Raw genomic sequence first — 15094 nt, forward strand, 5'->3', positions numbered from 1 at the left:
GTGCAGTGGTATCAGAGTGGAGGTCAAGGATACAAGAGATTTAAAAAAATACTAAAAACTACTGCATAGTTACATACATGTAAAATTCATTCCATTGCTAAGTACAACAGGTAAGTCTATGCTGTGCTTGCAAAATATATTTTCCTTCTAGATTTCACACATCTATGAATTACATCCATTAAAGGCACCAGTCTTAACAGAGTAATATAAAATAATGTGAAACAAACCATGAGAAACTATGTGCTGCTTCACCTCAGCATTTTCACTTGCATAATAGGCCTGATTCATTTACAACGACTCACTTACAATGTGACTCATTTACATACCACATACTACTTTCTGTTTCTGAAATACTTTGTAAATAGAAACAAAAGTTCTCTATCAGCACCCACAAATTGCTGCCAGTGTTTGGAAGCACAACTAGGGTGCTGAATGGGCAATTTCCTGGGTTCCAGGCAAAGCTGAAGGAAGGATGACTTAGCAGTTTTCAACAAAGTAAAAAAAAAAAAAAAAAAAAAAAAAAAAAAAAGAGGCAAATAAGAAATCTATATATTGTTTCTGTACATGCAGTGGCAATAATCTGATTTGCCTTTTTAGTGTGATGCTAAAGCAGCATGAAACCCAAAGTCAAAATGTAAAAACAGTTCTTTATCAGGGTTACATGGAATATAAACCAGTAACCCTTAGAAGTCTGCCATAAAGGCACATCCATTATGTGAAGACAGGCTGGATTCCCATGACTGCTTGGACACCTCTAACACATACAGCATCACACAGATATCATATTCCTGATAACAAAACTGTGTGGACTCAGTTAAGCTGCACCCAAATACATCTTCCCTGCCAGAAATGTCAATATACAGATTTTTAGATGACTCTGCATTTCTCAGGCAAAGTGCAGGTAGCAAGGAAACCCATCCATCAAACGAGGTAACCAAAAGCTGTATGACCTCCAAGGAACTCTCCTTGTGCTCACCTGCCCTGAGATGCAGTTCCTTTGAGACCCTGCCTTACCCAGATCCACTTCTGGCACACAATATAGTGCAAGGAGCAGCCTCTCACTTATTTTCATCCTCATGTTCAAAGCATGGCTCTAAGCCCTATTTACCCTTTGCTTTAAGGACACATTCACCAGCAGTGTCACATCACCCAAGACAGGCCCAATCTTCACACATTTTCAGGTTTCTTTAATAGGATAGAGTAGGCTCTCCTCCAAAATATGCCAAAAACATATAAATATCCTAGAATATTGAGTAATACTGATTCTGATCTACAGCATACAAAGCAAAAAGCTGCCAAGGGCAGGCTTTGTTGCTGTGATGTGATGAGGGAAGAGGGCAAGAAGGAGATGTGCCTTTATTTTTTACCCCTTGCTACAAAAATTATCTGCATAATTTTGATAAAATCTTCCAAGGTGATTAGGTATCTGGCAGAGACCAGAAGAAACTTTTAAATCCAAAAGGTCATTGTCAGTAAAACTTTTCAAACCTTTAGAGTGGAACCATTCTCAAAACGTAACAGATATGGAAGATATGCTTCTGCTGGATTAAAAAGATGCTGTATCAAAGGTGATGCTCAAAGTTTCAAAGACCCTATTTTTTAAAGCTGTACTGGTGAATGGCATTTGGAAAAATGAAACTCATACAGGTGCTATATTTGAATACACTACACAGCAAAGCAATACTCAAAAAGCATAAGCTGTTACTGAATTGGCCTGCTTAATAAGTGCTGAGGTATTAAAAAAAATTAATCCAAACACAAAAACATGAACTAAAGATTTTGCCAAAACAACCAAACTAAATGTATTGCTTCTGACATATTTCAAGGAAATGAGCATGCTTCCATTTCATTATTAAATAAAAAAAACCCCACAAATAAATATTAGTATCAGTAAATTCAAAAACTTTGTTCTGGAAAAGTATGATTAAAAAATAATTAGATATTTCCAAATAGAACATAGCCTCTGACCTTCTGACAGTTATAACAACCTGACTACAACCCAGTCTCCATTAAACATAGGAATTGAATGTGGGCACCCAACTTACCTCTAGATTACAGTGCATCATGAGACTTTTACTTCAGAATGCAATACAGAATTCTGAAATGCTATCTTCATTCAGTATTACATGCTTTGTTTTTTAAATCCTAACCAGAAGCAGGGTTGGGAGTGAAAAACTTTACCTGCAGATTTAGAATACATTCTTTGACAAAGAAAAAGCCATTTTGTTTTCAAAGGGTTTACCTTGTTCTCTGAGAATTAGCTTGACTTGATGTGGAGATATCATCAGCACCTGATAACACACCACTGGCATCATCTCTCTTGAAAACTTCATTTCTTCTCACTAGCAAACCAAAAGACAAATGAACACCTTGGGCAACAAAGCACACAGATGAATCCCATCTAAACCTCAAGGATTTATCAGCCATATGAGATTCCTCAGAAGGAATCGAATTTATGTGTTCTGCACAATGGCACTACAGTAACAAACAAATTAACATTATGAAGTTGATTTCAGTTTTCAGAGTTACCTTACAGTTTTACCCCAACAAAAACAGCTGACAGTTCTTTGAAGAAGAATACTAAGGAAGGCCTAAAAGAAATCACAATAAAACTCCACACAATTTCATATACCCATTCCCAAGGTAACATATCTTTTTGGTCAGCCAGGAGTTGAGACAAACATGGCAGAGACATCATACAAAACTACTGCAGACCAGAAAGAGAGCAGCTAGTTAACTATGCATCCAGTACACAAAACAAGGAGTTAAGAAAGCAGTACCTGAACTTCTAATCACTGTCCCTGGAATCTGACTCCTCATTATAATTTATAGGTTTTTTTCCCTTTTGGCAATACATTAACCTGTGATTCTCTTTGTAAAATTACAGCTTTTGCTGGGAGATCTTCCAGTGGCAGCACCTGAGATGCTTCACTTCAAGCTTGATTTTACACAGTACTTCACTTCCTACTCTTACCTACTCTCAGCAAACAGAGCTGGCAGGAGAGCTCTTGCAGAACGCATTAAAGCTACACTGATTTAGAAATAGTTGGGGTTTTTTTTTTTACAGTCATTTCACTGAGCCCAGATATACTTCTACTAGAAGGCAGCAAGAGGCAGCTCTATCTTGCCTGTACAAACTTAGGAGTTGCTGACTTTGGACCGGAACACATAAACAGTCTGTTCCAAATTGCAAGCAAGCAAAGGGAAATTACAGGAGCCTCAGTACTTGTTACTGCTCCTCAGGCTTCTGGCTCAGTGAGCACAAGGACGGACAATGACAAAGAAGGTTGAGAGAGCAGTGTGTACATGGAGGCTGGGCTGGAATTCTGTGCATACAGAATACATACAGTGCAGCTATATTCCAGCTTCCTAACTACTGTTTTCTTTCCTAATTTTCATCAAATGATTTGTCTCCATTTTTAATAATGATTCTGCAAAGATGATTCTTCCTGCCGTACATCAGCAAACAATCTTTCGTATCATCTCCTGCTTTTTCAAGTGATTGATTAAATATAAACTACTTAAATTTATCTTACTAACAGCCTGTACTATTTAGTACTTCAGCATAACACTGAAATCCTTGGTACATAAATTATAAACCACTTAGCCCTCATAATAGAACCCACTGATATAACTACACTATGGAGGTCCCACATGAAGCTTTCGTAATTCACTGTTACTGAGCACTAACAACAACTCCATAATTTTTCTGCAGCATTTTCTGTTATTTTAGAAGAACACTTCAAGTAAAAAGTTAACTATTTCCAGCTTTTCCTACCAAGTTCCCTCTCAGAGTGCTAAATGTCAAACTCATTTCTGAACAGACTGCACATTACGCTGATCTGTACATCATGCTGTAATTTCATCATCTTGGAACTTTGCATCAGGACAATTAGCAAGACTCCTACCAAAGGCTTTCGTAGTCTGGTTTTCACCTCCAACGTTTTTCTTTTGGTTTTTTGTTTCTTTGGATTTTGGTTGGTTAGTTTTTAAACATAGGTCTTACCTTGCCTGAAATCTGGTTCTGAAGAAATAACAGATGGACTTTCACTCGAAGTACTATAAACATCGCTGTGATAAGATTTGTACCTTCTCAAAGGCTCTGAAAGTTTAAACCAAGGGATCAGAAGTAGAAAGCAACAGTCATAATGTAAAAATCAAACACAAACATTTAAATTTCTAAAAAATATTTTCAAACCATTTTAAAATGCCTGTGGCTATGGAGTCTAAAAGCAAAGACCCAGGGGATGCTGGGCAGTCCCATTCTGTTCCCATAGCCTGAGGGTTCTGTGGTCAGCCTGGCAGCTCCTGACTATCCCAATGCAGCCACCTCCTCTGAACTTCCCTCAACATCACTTCCAAGTTAAAACTGGTATTAAAAAAACCCCATTGAGACCCAAGACAAAACCAGATCCCTCCTGCAAACAAACCAGGTGAAATGTTTGGTGTGCACCTCTTGCATGTAAAAAGCAATCACGAGAACTCAGTCCCTGGCTCCTTTATGATGTAAAAAGAAAAATATCCAGAGAGATAAAGCAAGCACTGGAAAATTATAATTCAGCTCATCTTCGACATCCACAAAATATGATTAACAATCATTTATAGTAAGCCCCTAGAGGATATTTAATTAACCAGAACAGCTAAAATGATGTGATGAGAAATCAATACAGCAGTCTCAGTTCCTACTCTCAGGGGATTACATAAATAACACACTGGAGCAGAGGACTCCACAGAAGGGGGTATGTACTTGACATTTGCAACCATCTCCCAGAACTTTCCTAAGCACAAGCCAACAACCATACCAGAATGTGCACAAAAGCAGAACAAACACACACAAAGAGAGTCTCTACATCCTGGGAATACCAATGCTTCATTGCGAAAAGGAGGCAAAAACCTCAGGTGTCCTCATTGGCAGAAGGCTGTTTCTGGTCTGACTATAGTTAATGTTCTTGGAAACAAAAGCAGTGATATAGAAAAAGCACATGTAACTGCTGTGAAAACAAGTGCCAGTCACTACAGCAAGGAACATGCAATGCAAGAATACAAAATGGGGAACACATGAGCAGATGCTTCTGGAGGCTGCAGCAAGGAAATCAAGGAAATCCAACTTTTCACACCCAGAAAACAAAACGTGGTGAAAAATTCTGAGGGACCAATAAACCTGCTGCATAACTTCTGTTAGGTCAGATGACAGGTTAGTCAACAACACTACTCACACAGAATTCCTACAGAAATAGGAAAAATTCCAAATAGGAAAGAAGCATGAAAAGAAGTAAGATAATGCAGTACTCCAAGAACTAAAGACTAGTTCATGTTCACGTTGGACTGCTTCCAAAACCTTCCTCTTTAAAAGCCTTTATTCCCTCCACTTTTACCCAGCTCACCTGAGCTGTATAGGGAACCTTCAAGAAAACTGGGAAAGGTAAGCAAAGCTACAAATCAACTCCTGAAACCAACAGGTCTCACCAGCCCATCACAGTTGCACAGTTTAGCAGGATAAAACATAATTTATCCAAAGAACATTTTACCATTTAACTGTCAGAAAGGAACAGTATGGACCTACAGCAAAATGAAAAGAATCCACTGGGGCTGTGTGGGAGCAGTGAGGTTGCTTCAGTCTTCCACAATGGCTACTTTCAACGTTGTGGATTTTACAACAAAGAAATCTGCCCCCAGTCTAGCAATTACTTGCCTACCATGGGAAATAAAAACTAAATTCAGTGGGTAGCTTTTGGAGATGTGTCTTCAAAATGCTCCTAGCCCTTAAGTGAGGCATCAATCCACACACAACACTGGAGCTACAGTACTGAAATGCTTAACTAAAACCAGACCTCTTGTTTCCCAGTAGTTTTATTAGCTGTAGGTTTTCCAAGTCTGCTGAACTGACTTTGAAGCAAGATGATGGAGAGGGAACAATAAAAAAGGACGTGAGATTTTAAACAGACTTATTTTTTTCCACTTAGTCAGCAGCCAGGTCTTCTCAAATTGCACACAAATTATGGCTCCATTCTGGTTCTTTGAGACATTACATTTTGAAAACACCAAACCCGTGGTAAAACAGAAATATGCAGTTAGACCACGAGACAAGTGTTAGTAGGTGGTGGCATGCTATGGGACTCTGCAGGGTGTTTGACTTCTCCTGACTCATCCTGTTAGAAGGAGCTGGTGCCATGCTGCAGGCCAAGAAGTCCATGAACCAAGAAACAAAAAGCAGGATTTCCACACACTGTTTATCTCAATGCTGTCACAGACCCCCACATAAGGCCCAACAAGGCTCAAACCTGTTTACAAGTAGAGCTGGAGACACGACCACACTCCTGTCTTGCCACATCCTTTTCCCTAATCAAGACCACACAACCCAAGAACACAAGGAAATGTATTCTCATCTGCTGGAAGCATTCAACAACCTTTCCATGCTGGGCTATCAGGCAAAGTTTCAAAGCAATTAAGAAGCTACATCCTGAAATTTCATTTAAATCCTCTAGATTTATATCCATTTTGCTCAGTTTAAAGAAAACACATACAGATGTGGAACTGTTCGCTGCTGGGGCATCTTCCTTCCAGTTCTCTGCTGGCCTACACAAACATCTGTGTACAACCCCTACACATCCCTCCAGCACTGTACCCCCTCTCTACCAAGTGCCTTCCTTCCAGGGCACAGACAGAATATGCACTGCAGACCTGCAAACACTCCATTAAAATGTAAATATTGAGAATATTCTATCTATAATGCTTGCATAGTCATCCAAATAATTTATGGTCTCTCCTCCAGCAAGTTCTCCTCAATTCTAACGTATCATATTAGGATTTAACTTCAAAGAAGGCACTTGGATCATGTCCAAGCTAAGTTTCTAATTAAGAATTGCCTTCCAAAGGTCACAAAGTCCCAGTTCTAGGATCAAATTAAAGTTTAGCTTTTCATACAGAAGTTCCACAACTAAGGACAAACTTCTAGACAAACTGGCTGGCTGGGAAGGAGCTGAAAAATGACAACAAAAGCTAAAGACTACAATAAAACAACTTATCTCCCGTATTTACACTTTTCCCTGGGAATTCTGAATGGCTTTGGTTTGTTGTCTTAGTTTCTTGGGTTTTTTTGGTTTATTTATTTTTTTTTTAAGTTTTGGTGACTGAAGAGAGACTTCAGAACTGATCTAACTTCTATAAACACCAAGCTCATTGTAGCCAAAATAATGGCATCAGTTACCTTCCTTAACATTTCACTGTTTAGATTACATCTTTTACCAGAACACTTTGAATGATTTCTTTCCTTAGTAGAAGAAAAACACATGAGTTAAAGCCCATTTTAAGAGTTTGTAACTAAAATGAATATATAGAATTTGTACTAATAGGCAAAATAAGCATGTGGTAGCTCCATGATGCAAAGATAGACGATGAATTACAAGCTGGGGAGTCTGTCTTTGTGCTGCTTAGTGCTCCAGTGGTGCTTTTTCAAGTTCCCTATCAAAACCAGCAGAGCACAACCTCCCAGGCACATCATGCAGCATGAAATAACAAAACGCGCTATTTACGCAAGGCGAGACCTGCAAGCCCAGACAAGTCACTCACAGAGAGCCTCACCTCAGCCAACTTCAACAGAAATCAGAGAACCACATTCAGCTTGGAATTTCATTATCCTGAACACCAGTCATATCAGATACCCAGGTTTTCAAACACACATCATTACAGAATCATTTCTGGCGGCACAGAGAAGGCGGCAGAATTGAACCAACGGTTTCGTGACAGGGAGCGAGCTCTTGTTTGCCCTTTGAAGTTTGCTGGTGGGTGTCTATTACAGGAGAGTGGTACTATAATACCACTTAAAACACATTCACTGTCCTTCAGGAGAAGCTGTCACTCACTTCCTTCCCATGAGTTAAATCAATAGATTAGATTCATATTTGCTTTTCCTTTTTTTCTTTTCATCTAAGAAAACTTGAACTATCTTATGCAAGCCAGTATAGGTTTAACAGGAAGGACATCGAGATCCAGTCAAATTCCTGGTAGGGATTCACATCCAACAACTGACAAAGGAAGCAATCCCATTCAGACTTCCAGGGGAGCAGGCTTATTTTAACTTGCAAGATTTCCACCTCTCACATTCCACATGAGAAAGCTGTACTGCACATGCAGTCCAAGTCACCAGCTATCCAGGCAACCCCCAAAGGGAGCCCCATCTGGTGCAGAGGGCCTGGCAGGACCTACTGTACCTTAGATTAGATGTAATCTAATGTAGAAAAATGTAGCCTTGGAAAACTGCAGAGAACACACATCTCTAGTGCTAGGCTGGAAAGGAAAGCACAGAGATTAACAACGCCAGGGTCTGGTAAGAACTCAAGGGTCCTGTATTTAGAAAGGCACCCCTGTTTTCTGGATCTGGATCATGCCATCTGGGATAAGGTATGTAAACTAACACAGGCCCAGACAGAGTTTGTCTAACAAAGTTTTTTGCCTGTTTTAATTTAACTGTTTTATCCAACTGAGAATGCAATGTACTGACCAGAAATTGACAATCTCAGATTGTGTGAGCTGCTGAAAGCGTGACAGATGAGATAAAGCAGATCCCATTCTGCTGTGCAATTATGCAATTGTTAGAGCCGGTTTACTACCCAATGTTAAGCTGTGAAACTCAGCACAAAGTAATAGTTGCTGATGCCACAGTACTTGTATTTTACAGATATCCCACAAATACCTTCTTCCTTGAAAAGCCAGCATCTCTTGTCACAGTAAAATCAACAGCTGGAGTTTGCTAACCAAAATAGCATCAGTCCATTATCCTACCTCTCAGATTCATTAAAATTATTTTTGAGTATTGTTCTACTGGACAGATCAACCACATGAGAATCTATTTTGTCACAAATGAATTTAAATCACACTGCAGCACCACAGAGACATCAAACAGATGTGTCATTGTGCATGACTGGAATGGCCCACAGTGAACTCAGAAACCCAGAACACAGAATTCAAGAGAAAAGGAAGTATGTGCACTTCAGTGATTTCACAGTGCTAAGTTTGTAAAGCAACTATTCACTTTTTCACCCCTAAATTCAATCTCCCATTTAACATACTCCTACAGAAGCTCCCAAATTCAAACCTCTGGGGCTTAATCTGCTGGGATAAATTTGCTACCAACAGCTGCCTGATTACCTGCAGAAATTTTCCTTATTCAAAAATGCACCTTTAAACTAAGAGAGCACCTAAAATCCAGGCATTTACAGTATCCCTAACTGTAATCTTTAACTGCAACCTTCCCAGCTAAACATAGGCTGTCATAACATGAAAATTTCATAAATGGGGTCCAAATGAGCCTTCAAGGTAGCTAATGAGAAGTTTCATGAGATAAACACATGGAAGAAGACTTAGGAGGAAAAGACTCTTGTCTAGAAATATAGACTATTACTGCCTCTTCTTGCTGACTCCATGAAGCAAGAGCAACAATTGGACAAAAAAAAAAAAATCTGAGGATTTAATAATCTGGGTTTTTTTGATGGAAAAACAATAAAGGTAGAAATAGAGAGAAATAAACACAACTTGTGGGGCTGGAATTCACACGGTTCCCAACTGCAAAAACATTTAGCAAAGGCTTGAGAATATTCCCAAACCACCCCCATTTCCCCACCCCTGGATTCAACATTCCAGAGCTTCAGCAAGGTCAACTTTTTCAGTATTCTCCCATCTTTGTTTGCCCTGTGTGCTATTTCAACCCACAGCCAGCTACAGTACTACTCTCATACCTGGTTTTGTCCTGCTGTATTCCACAAGGACATGGGCAAGCTTTATGCTCCCTCATGTATCTCACTTACAACATCCTCATAAACAACACTGCATTAAAAAAAATTTTTAAAAGGATACCCATTCACTCAAGTAACACATAAATCCTTTCACTTTGAATTATACATTCACTCAAAACAGAGTGGGGGGAGGAGGTGCCTAAGTAAAAGGAGAGGTTCAGACAAGGCGACCATTACCATCTCACAGACTTGTGCCTTGCTGCTGAGCCATTTGAAGGCAAGCCTGGGATAGGAAAACTTGAGTGTGTGTACACTTCCCAAGTGTCAGGAGATACAATCAGTTTGGTGGGAGAGAAGGCAAAAAAACCCAACCCTGGAGCACAGGAGAACAGTCGCCACCTTCACACTCCTGAGCTGCAATGCAAGCTTGCACAATGTAAAAGAGTATTATTTTCTCTCTGAAAGAAATGGGACACTATCAGCAGGTGCCAGGCAATAATTTCTAAGTTTCAAAAGAACACCAAAAACAAAACCTGCTCTCTGGGTACAGGTAAGATGTTTGGATTTAACACCTAACAACTTCTTAACTCTAATAAATTCTAAGGTCACAAAACCCCCTAACAAAACAGGCATGAAGATAAGTGCAAAGGTGAAGAACTTACTGTCTTGGTAAAATTAACACTTAGATTTCGAGTCTCTTCTTAGTGATCAGAACTGGCTACACTGTAAGTCAAATAGCAGACTCTTGGCCTTGCCCCCATCTGGCTAAATGGCACCTAATCATAAACAATCATCTTCAGTATAGAAGAGATAAACAACCTCAACCCTGAAACTGTACAGCGGATTAACATAAACCCGCCAGTTCAAGAGCAAGGCAGTCACAAGGACAAGGTCCTTGGAAGCCTTTTGAGGCTAAATCTGAGATGTTCTAACAGTATATTACAGTGCAATTTAGATGGTCTGCAGCTCACTACAAAGTACTACAGCACAGCTGTAATTAAAGCTCTGTCATTCTTTCCACTATAAACTCTGCTTTTCATGAGTTTATAATTTAGATTGTAGAAATCTGTTCTGAGTGAAAGCTTGGCAAACCAGAGCCTGTGCATAAGAACATTTTCTTTTTCCAAGGCAGTCAGCTGCTTAAGGTTTTATGAACAACAGAAAAGTTTTTCAGCTTAACCCAAAGTAAGTTAAAGAAAAATAAGCCACATGTCACTTAAATTCCTTTGTAGTTTGAGGAGGGAAGTTTTATCTCGCCAAGTTCAACTCACAGAGAGTCCAATGTCACTTCACAATTCAAAAATGGAAAAACAATGTATACAGCCAAAAGCAGAGGCTTAATACAATTTACACAGGCTTAGCTGTAACCTAGACCTGGGTTCAACTGAACTGAAAATATCCCCAGACCTACAGAGAAGGCAGATTGTCTCTCCTCTGCTACCCAGCCATAACCCTGTTTCCCGTGACTCCTTGCCCATTCCTCCCCCTCCAAACTGAACTGAACCCTTATTCCAAACTGCATGAACTTTTGAAGTAAGTTATTCTCCTCCTCTGTTTTTCACTCATGCCTCTCAGCTGCACTGGTCAGAAGAGTAATTCCATACACACTTGACACTTGATAGTGCTGGATGTGGAAATATCTGTCTACCCACTAAGTACTTCAAAATTACAAACAACAGCAACACACAAAAAACTCAAGACTGTATTCTTCATTTCTTTGACAGATGAAACTGGCAACAGACTTTTACAAAAGATCTCAAGAAACATGTCTCATGTAAAAAAAAATGTAAGATGAAGATCAGTATGGAACAAAAAAAGGAAAAGGGAAAGAAGTCTTAACAGACGAGCAGACTTTGTTTTAAGACTTTGATGAAGCTGCTTACTAAACCAGAACAGATACTTCCAGTCTGGCTTCTCAAGCCCTAAAATACATAACAGCAACTAACTCCTTTGTGAAAAAGCATTCATCATCCATCTTACTAGAATACTCCTTTAAACTGGCTCATTAAAAATCCACATTCACAACTAGTTTCTGGTCCCAAAGATTTGTTTTAAGCAGTTAACTGACTGAAGAAAAATTGAGAGTCTAAAATATAACAGTAAAGCACACACTCCCACCTTCAAGAGTGAAACACACCCTTCTTGAAAATAGAAAACTCTGAAACTCAGCTACCTGTTGAGAAAGTGCCTTTACTTTTTTCCTAGTAATTCAGAAGGAAGGGCAGTGAGTCATTGGCAAATGCCTTAAGTCTTCCCTGTACATGTTTGTCACTCAGCCTCTGTGACTATTAGGGCCCAGTCCCCAGTTTACTTGGACTGCACTTTCACCCATTCCCCTTATGAATTGAGTAGTTTCACACATCTGACCGATCTCAGTTTGCAAGGCACGGGCATGTTTTGTTTTCTGCCATCTCCCAATCTGCCTGAATGAGAATGATAAAGCCATTGCTCATCAATGGGTTTGGCCACGCTTTTGGTTTTGCTCTTGTGCAACACAAACCCGCACAAAGCTGCACACCTGAACAACAAGGCTATTGAGCTTTCCCAATGCTGGGAGTGGCCTCCTCTTAAACTCTCTCAGCTGCCTATCCCCAGTGATCCGAGTTGACTCATATACTTGAGATGGACCCTGCTGATTTCAGACTCTTAAACCAAAAGCCAACCAAGCTTCCCTCACCAGACATCCTGGTAGATAACAACAGATAATAAATTTCTATAGAGATAAACAATGGTAACTCCACAGTGCTGCTTTCATCGATGTTCATTTCTTCAGTGATAATGTGACCCTCATCCCCTCATCGGAAGATGCTGATCTGATAGCACAAGAGAACTGTAGAGAAATCACAGCAGCTTTTTAACCTGCCTATGCCATTTCAGTAACACTCCTCCTTTCTGGAACAAAAGGCTCACATGCACAGGAGAGGATCAGCTTCCTGTGCTAATTTCAATACAAGCATCTCCCAGGATGGCTACAAAGGGCATGAGCAGGCATTTTCAGAAATCCAGCTTTGACAAAAGGCTTTATTAATCTCTCCTTAGTATGGAGATGTTTACATCTCAGGCAGAAGAAGGAAGTCAAGGTAGGGTGTGTTTTCACAGTTGCTTCTGTCACACAAGAGGCAGGCTAACTCATGAGTCTTTGAGTGCGCCTGAGTAAATGCCTGAGCTCTATACATACAGCTCTTGCACCATACACCTTGGATGACCACACAATGCTTTCTGGCCCAGCAAGAGCAGGATCCAGCTCTGCTCTCAGTTTCTATCCAACTGTCTCAAACTTACAGCCCCTGAAAATCACCCCTGAAACCTAAAGAAAAAAACATGCAGTTGCAGTTACAGGGGTCTGCATCAAGGTAATTTTATAACTTTCCCCACAACAATTACGAAGACGTGTTTTTCCCCCATGCATTTTCTTAATGAACTGATGGAACTTGTGTGAAGTGTTCACACTGAAGTGAAGATCTGAACATGAGGCCACAAATAATTCATATTTAAGGGCTTAAGTCCAGAGTTACACAGCACAAAACCAGAGATCTAGAGACGAAATTCTGCCTTTCCTCAGGGGCATAAATCCACCTCTAATAGCTGGAGATGAGAATCTTAGTTTGAGAAAAATTGCTTGACAATTGGCTGTTACAAGCTTTTTTTTTTTTCTAATTGTAATTGATGAGCTTGATACTGGTTAGAGATCAACTATTCAGAGTGAGCAATCTGGACAACCAATTTATCTTCATTGACAACAGATTAATGACTTCACTTTATGTAAAAAAAAGATGAAGCAAAGCTCTCAGCTGTTTCATGAGCTGCTACAAGAGAACTCAAATTTATAATAATGAGAAATCTTTGTTTGATGAGTGGAATACCGAGAAAATCAAAAAGCTTCACTAACCTTCTACATTCATAGCTTCCCTCAGAAGCTGCAGCTTCTTCTGTCTCTCTCTTATCCTGTCAAAGGCACTTGATATTGCTGCAGAAGTTGATGTCTCAGGCATGTGGCGTGTTTGGTCCAGTTTTTGTGGTCCGAAGACATCCAGTGCTATGCTCCCATCAGAGTATCTTGCTTCCTTGTTCCTGGCAGCAGTAGAAGTCCGTACTGTAAACGTTTCAGACTGATGGTTGTGCCTGTGAGGGCCTCCAGGATGGTCCCTCTCAGCTGCCTTGTCAGTAGTGCAAAGCAAATCTGTGGAAGAAGCCCATATTTTCCGTTTGGGAGGGACATCTGTGTGAAGGTGACCTTTTTTCGCAAGCTCACTGGTTTTACACCTATGAGGACAGAAAACATCTTCCTGACCCGAACTGTAATCTGCAGAAATGCCCTGGAAAAACTCTTCCTCGTCTCGTGTTCCTCTAATGGACAGAAATCCCATAGACTTGCTAAGTCCTTTGTTAAGGGTGGTCTGTTGAGAGAAGTGACCTCGGTGTCCGTCAGGCGCATCAACTGTCAGTGTTTTCCCTGGAATAAGGAGACATTTCATACATGTAATTTTCTACCTAATACACAGGAGTCCAACACAAATTGGTCAAAGGGTATGATGAACATACGCTAGGGCACTGGTTTTACCATACATAGCATTGAGAAGGCTCCCCCAAGGACTCCCTCAGACAACAAAGACAGAAATACAACAGCTTCATGTATGATGACCATTTTATTTCTTTTATTTCTAAAAAACTCAAGAAAAAAAAAATAAAGCCTACTATATAATTCTGCATTAACAGTAAAAACCCCAAAACTCTCACATACTTACTGAAGTTGTTTTCTCATTAGTTTCATTTTCAAAATAGCCTGGACTATCACCAAAAATACTACTTAATAATCAATCTGAAATCAGCCATTCCTCTCACACCCAAATACACCGCCTACAGGTTTTAATAACAAGTCCAGGTTTGTTCTACAGATTTACAGTTGCCCTGCAATAGTCAGCAATAAGAAAAGAATGACTGTGTACTTAGGAATTATAAAAATCCTGGATCTTCCTCTAATGACTAATTTTGGTGACTACAGTATCTCCTGGTAAAGAATACTCTGAAACAAAACCAACAAAGCTCCCAAAGTTAAAATGATTCTATGAGTCTGCACCCTTTGAGTTTCACTAATACATGGATCTGCCAATACTTAGGAAGTGTCTCTTCTCCCTCCCTTCTCATGAAATTACTTCCAGAATAACAGAAACTGCCAGAGGTGGAACCGTATCAATGAAATATGGGGTCTCTGAAGAATATCATATCACAGTGACCAAGAAGTTTTTACCCAGGTGGAGTCAGCATGGCACGTGACTGATGCCTTCCTTAGAGCTAGCCCCATCTTTAAGGTGATATTCCCATGTACATTCTTTAAGAAGGAGCAGCCTTGAAGATTTCACTGC

General features: G+C 39.9%; 1 protein-coding gene across 5 annotated transcripts in view; it reads right to left on the reverse strand.

The window, feature by feature from the left end:
* The window catches only part of PTPN13 (protein tyrosine phosphatase non-receptor type 13), a 112059-nt gene that overhangs the window by 43968 nt on the left and 52997 nt on the right, over nucleotides 1–15094 (reverse strand). For all 5 annotated transcript variants that reach the window (XM_059844008.1, XM_059844007.1, XM_059844006.1 and 2 more), the window contains exons 7-9: nucleotides 13621–14184; nucleotides 4007–4102; nucleotides 2243–2342 (exon numbers count right to left, since the gene is read on the reverse strand). In XM_059844008.1, the coding sequence (XP_059699991.1) occupies nucleotides 2243–2342; nucleotides 4007–4102; nucleotides 13621–14184 (760 nt within the window). The remainder of the gene's footprint in view (nucleotides 1–2242; nucleotides 2343–4006; nucleotides 4103–13620; nucleotides 14185–15094) is intronic.

The sequence above is a fragment of the Haemorhous mexicanus genome, chromosome 4 (assembly GCF_027477595.1).
Source record: "Haemorhous mexicanus isolate bHaeMex1 chromosome 4, bHaeMex1.pri, whole genome shotgun sequence".
Lineage (NCBI taxonomy): Eukaryota > Metazoa > Chordata > Aves > Passeriformes > Fringillidae > Haemorhous > Haemorhous mexicanus.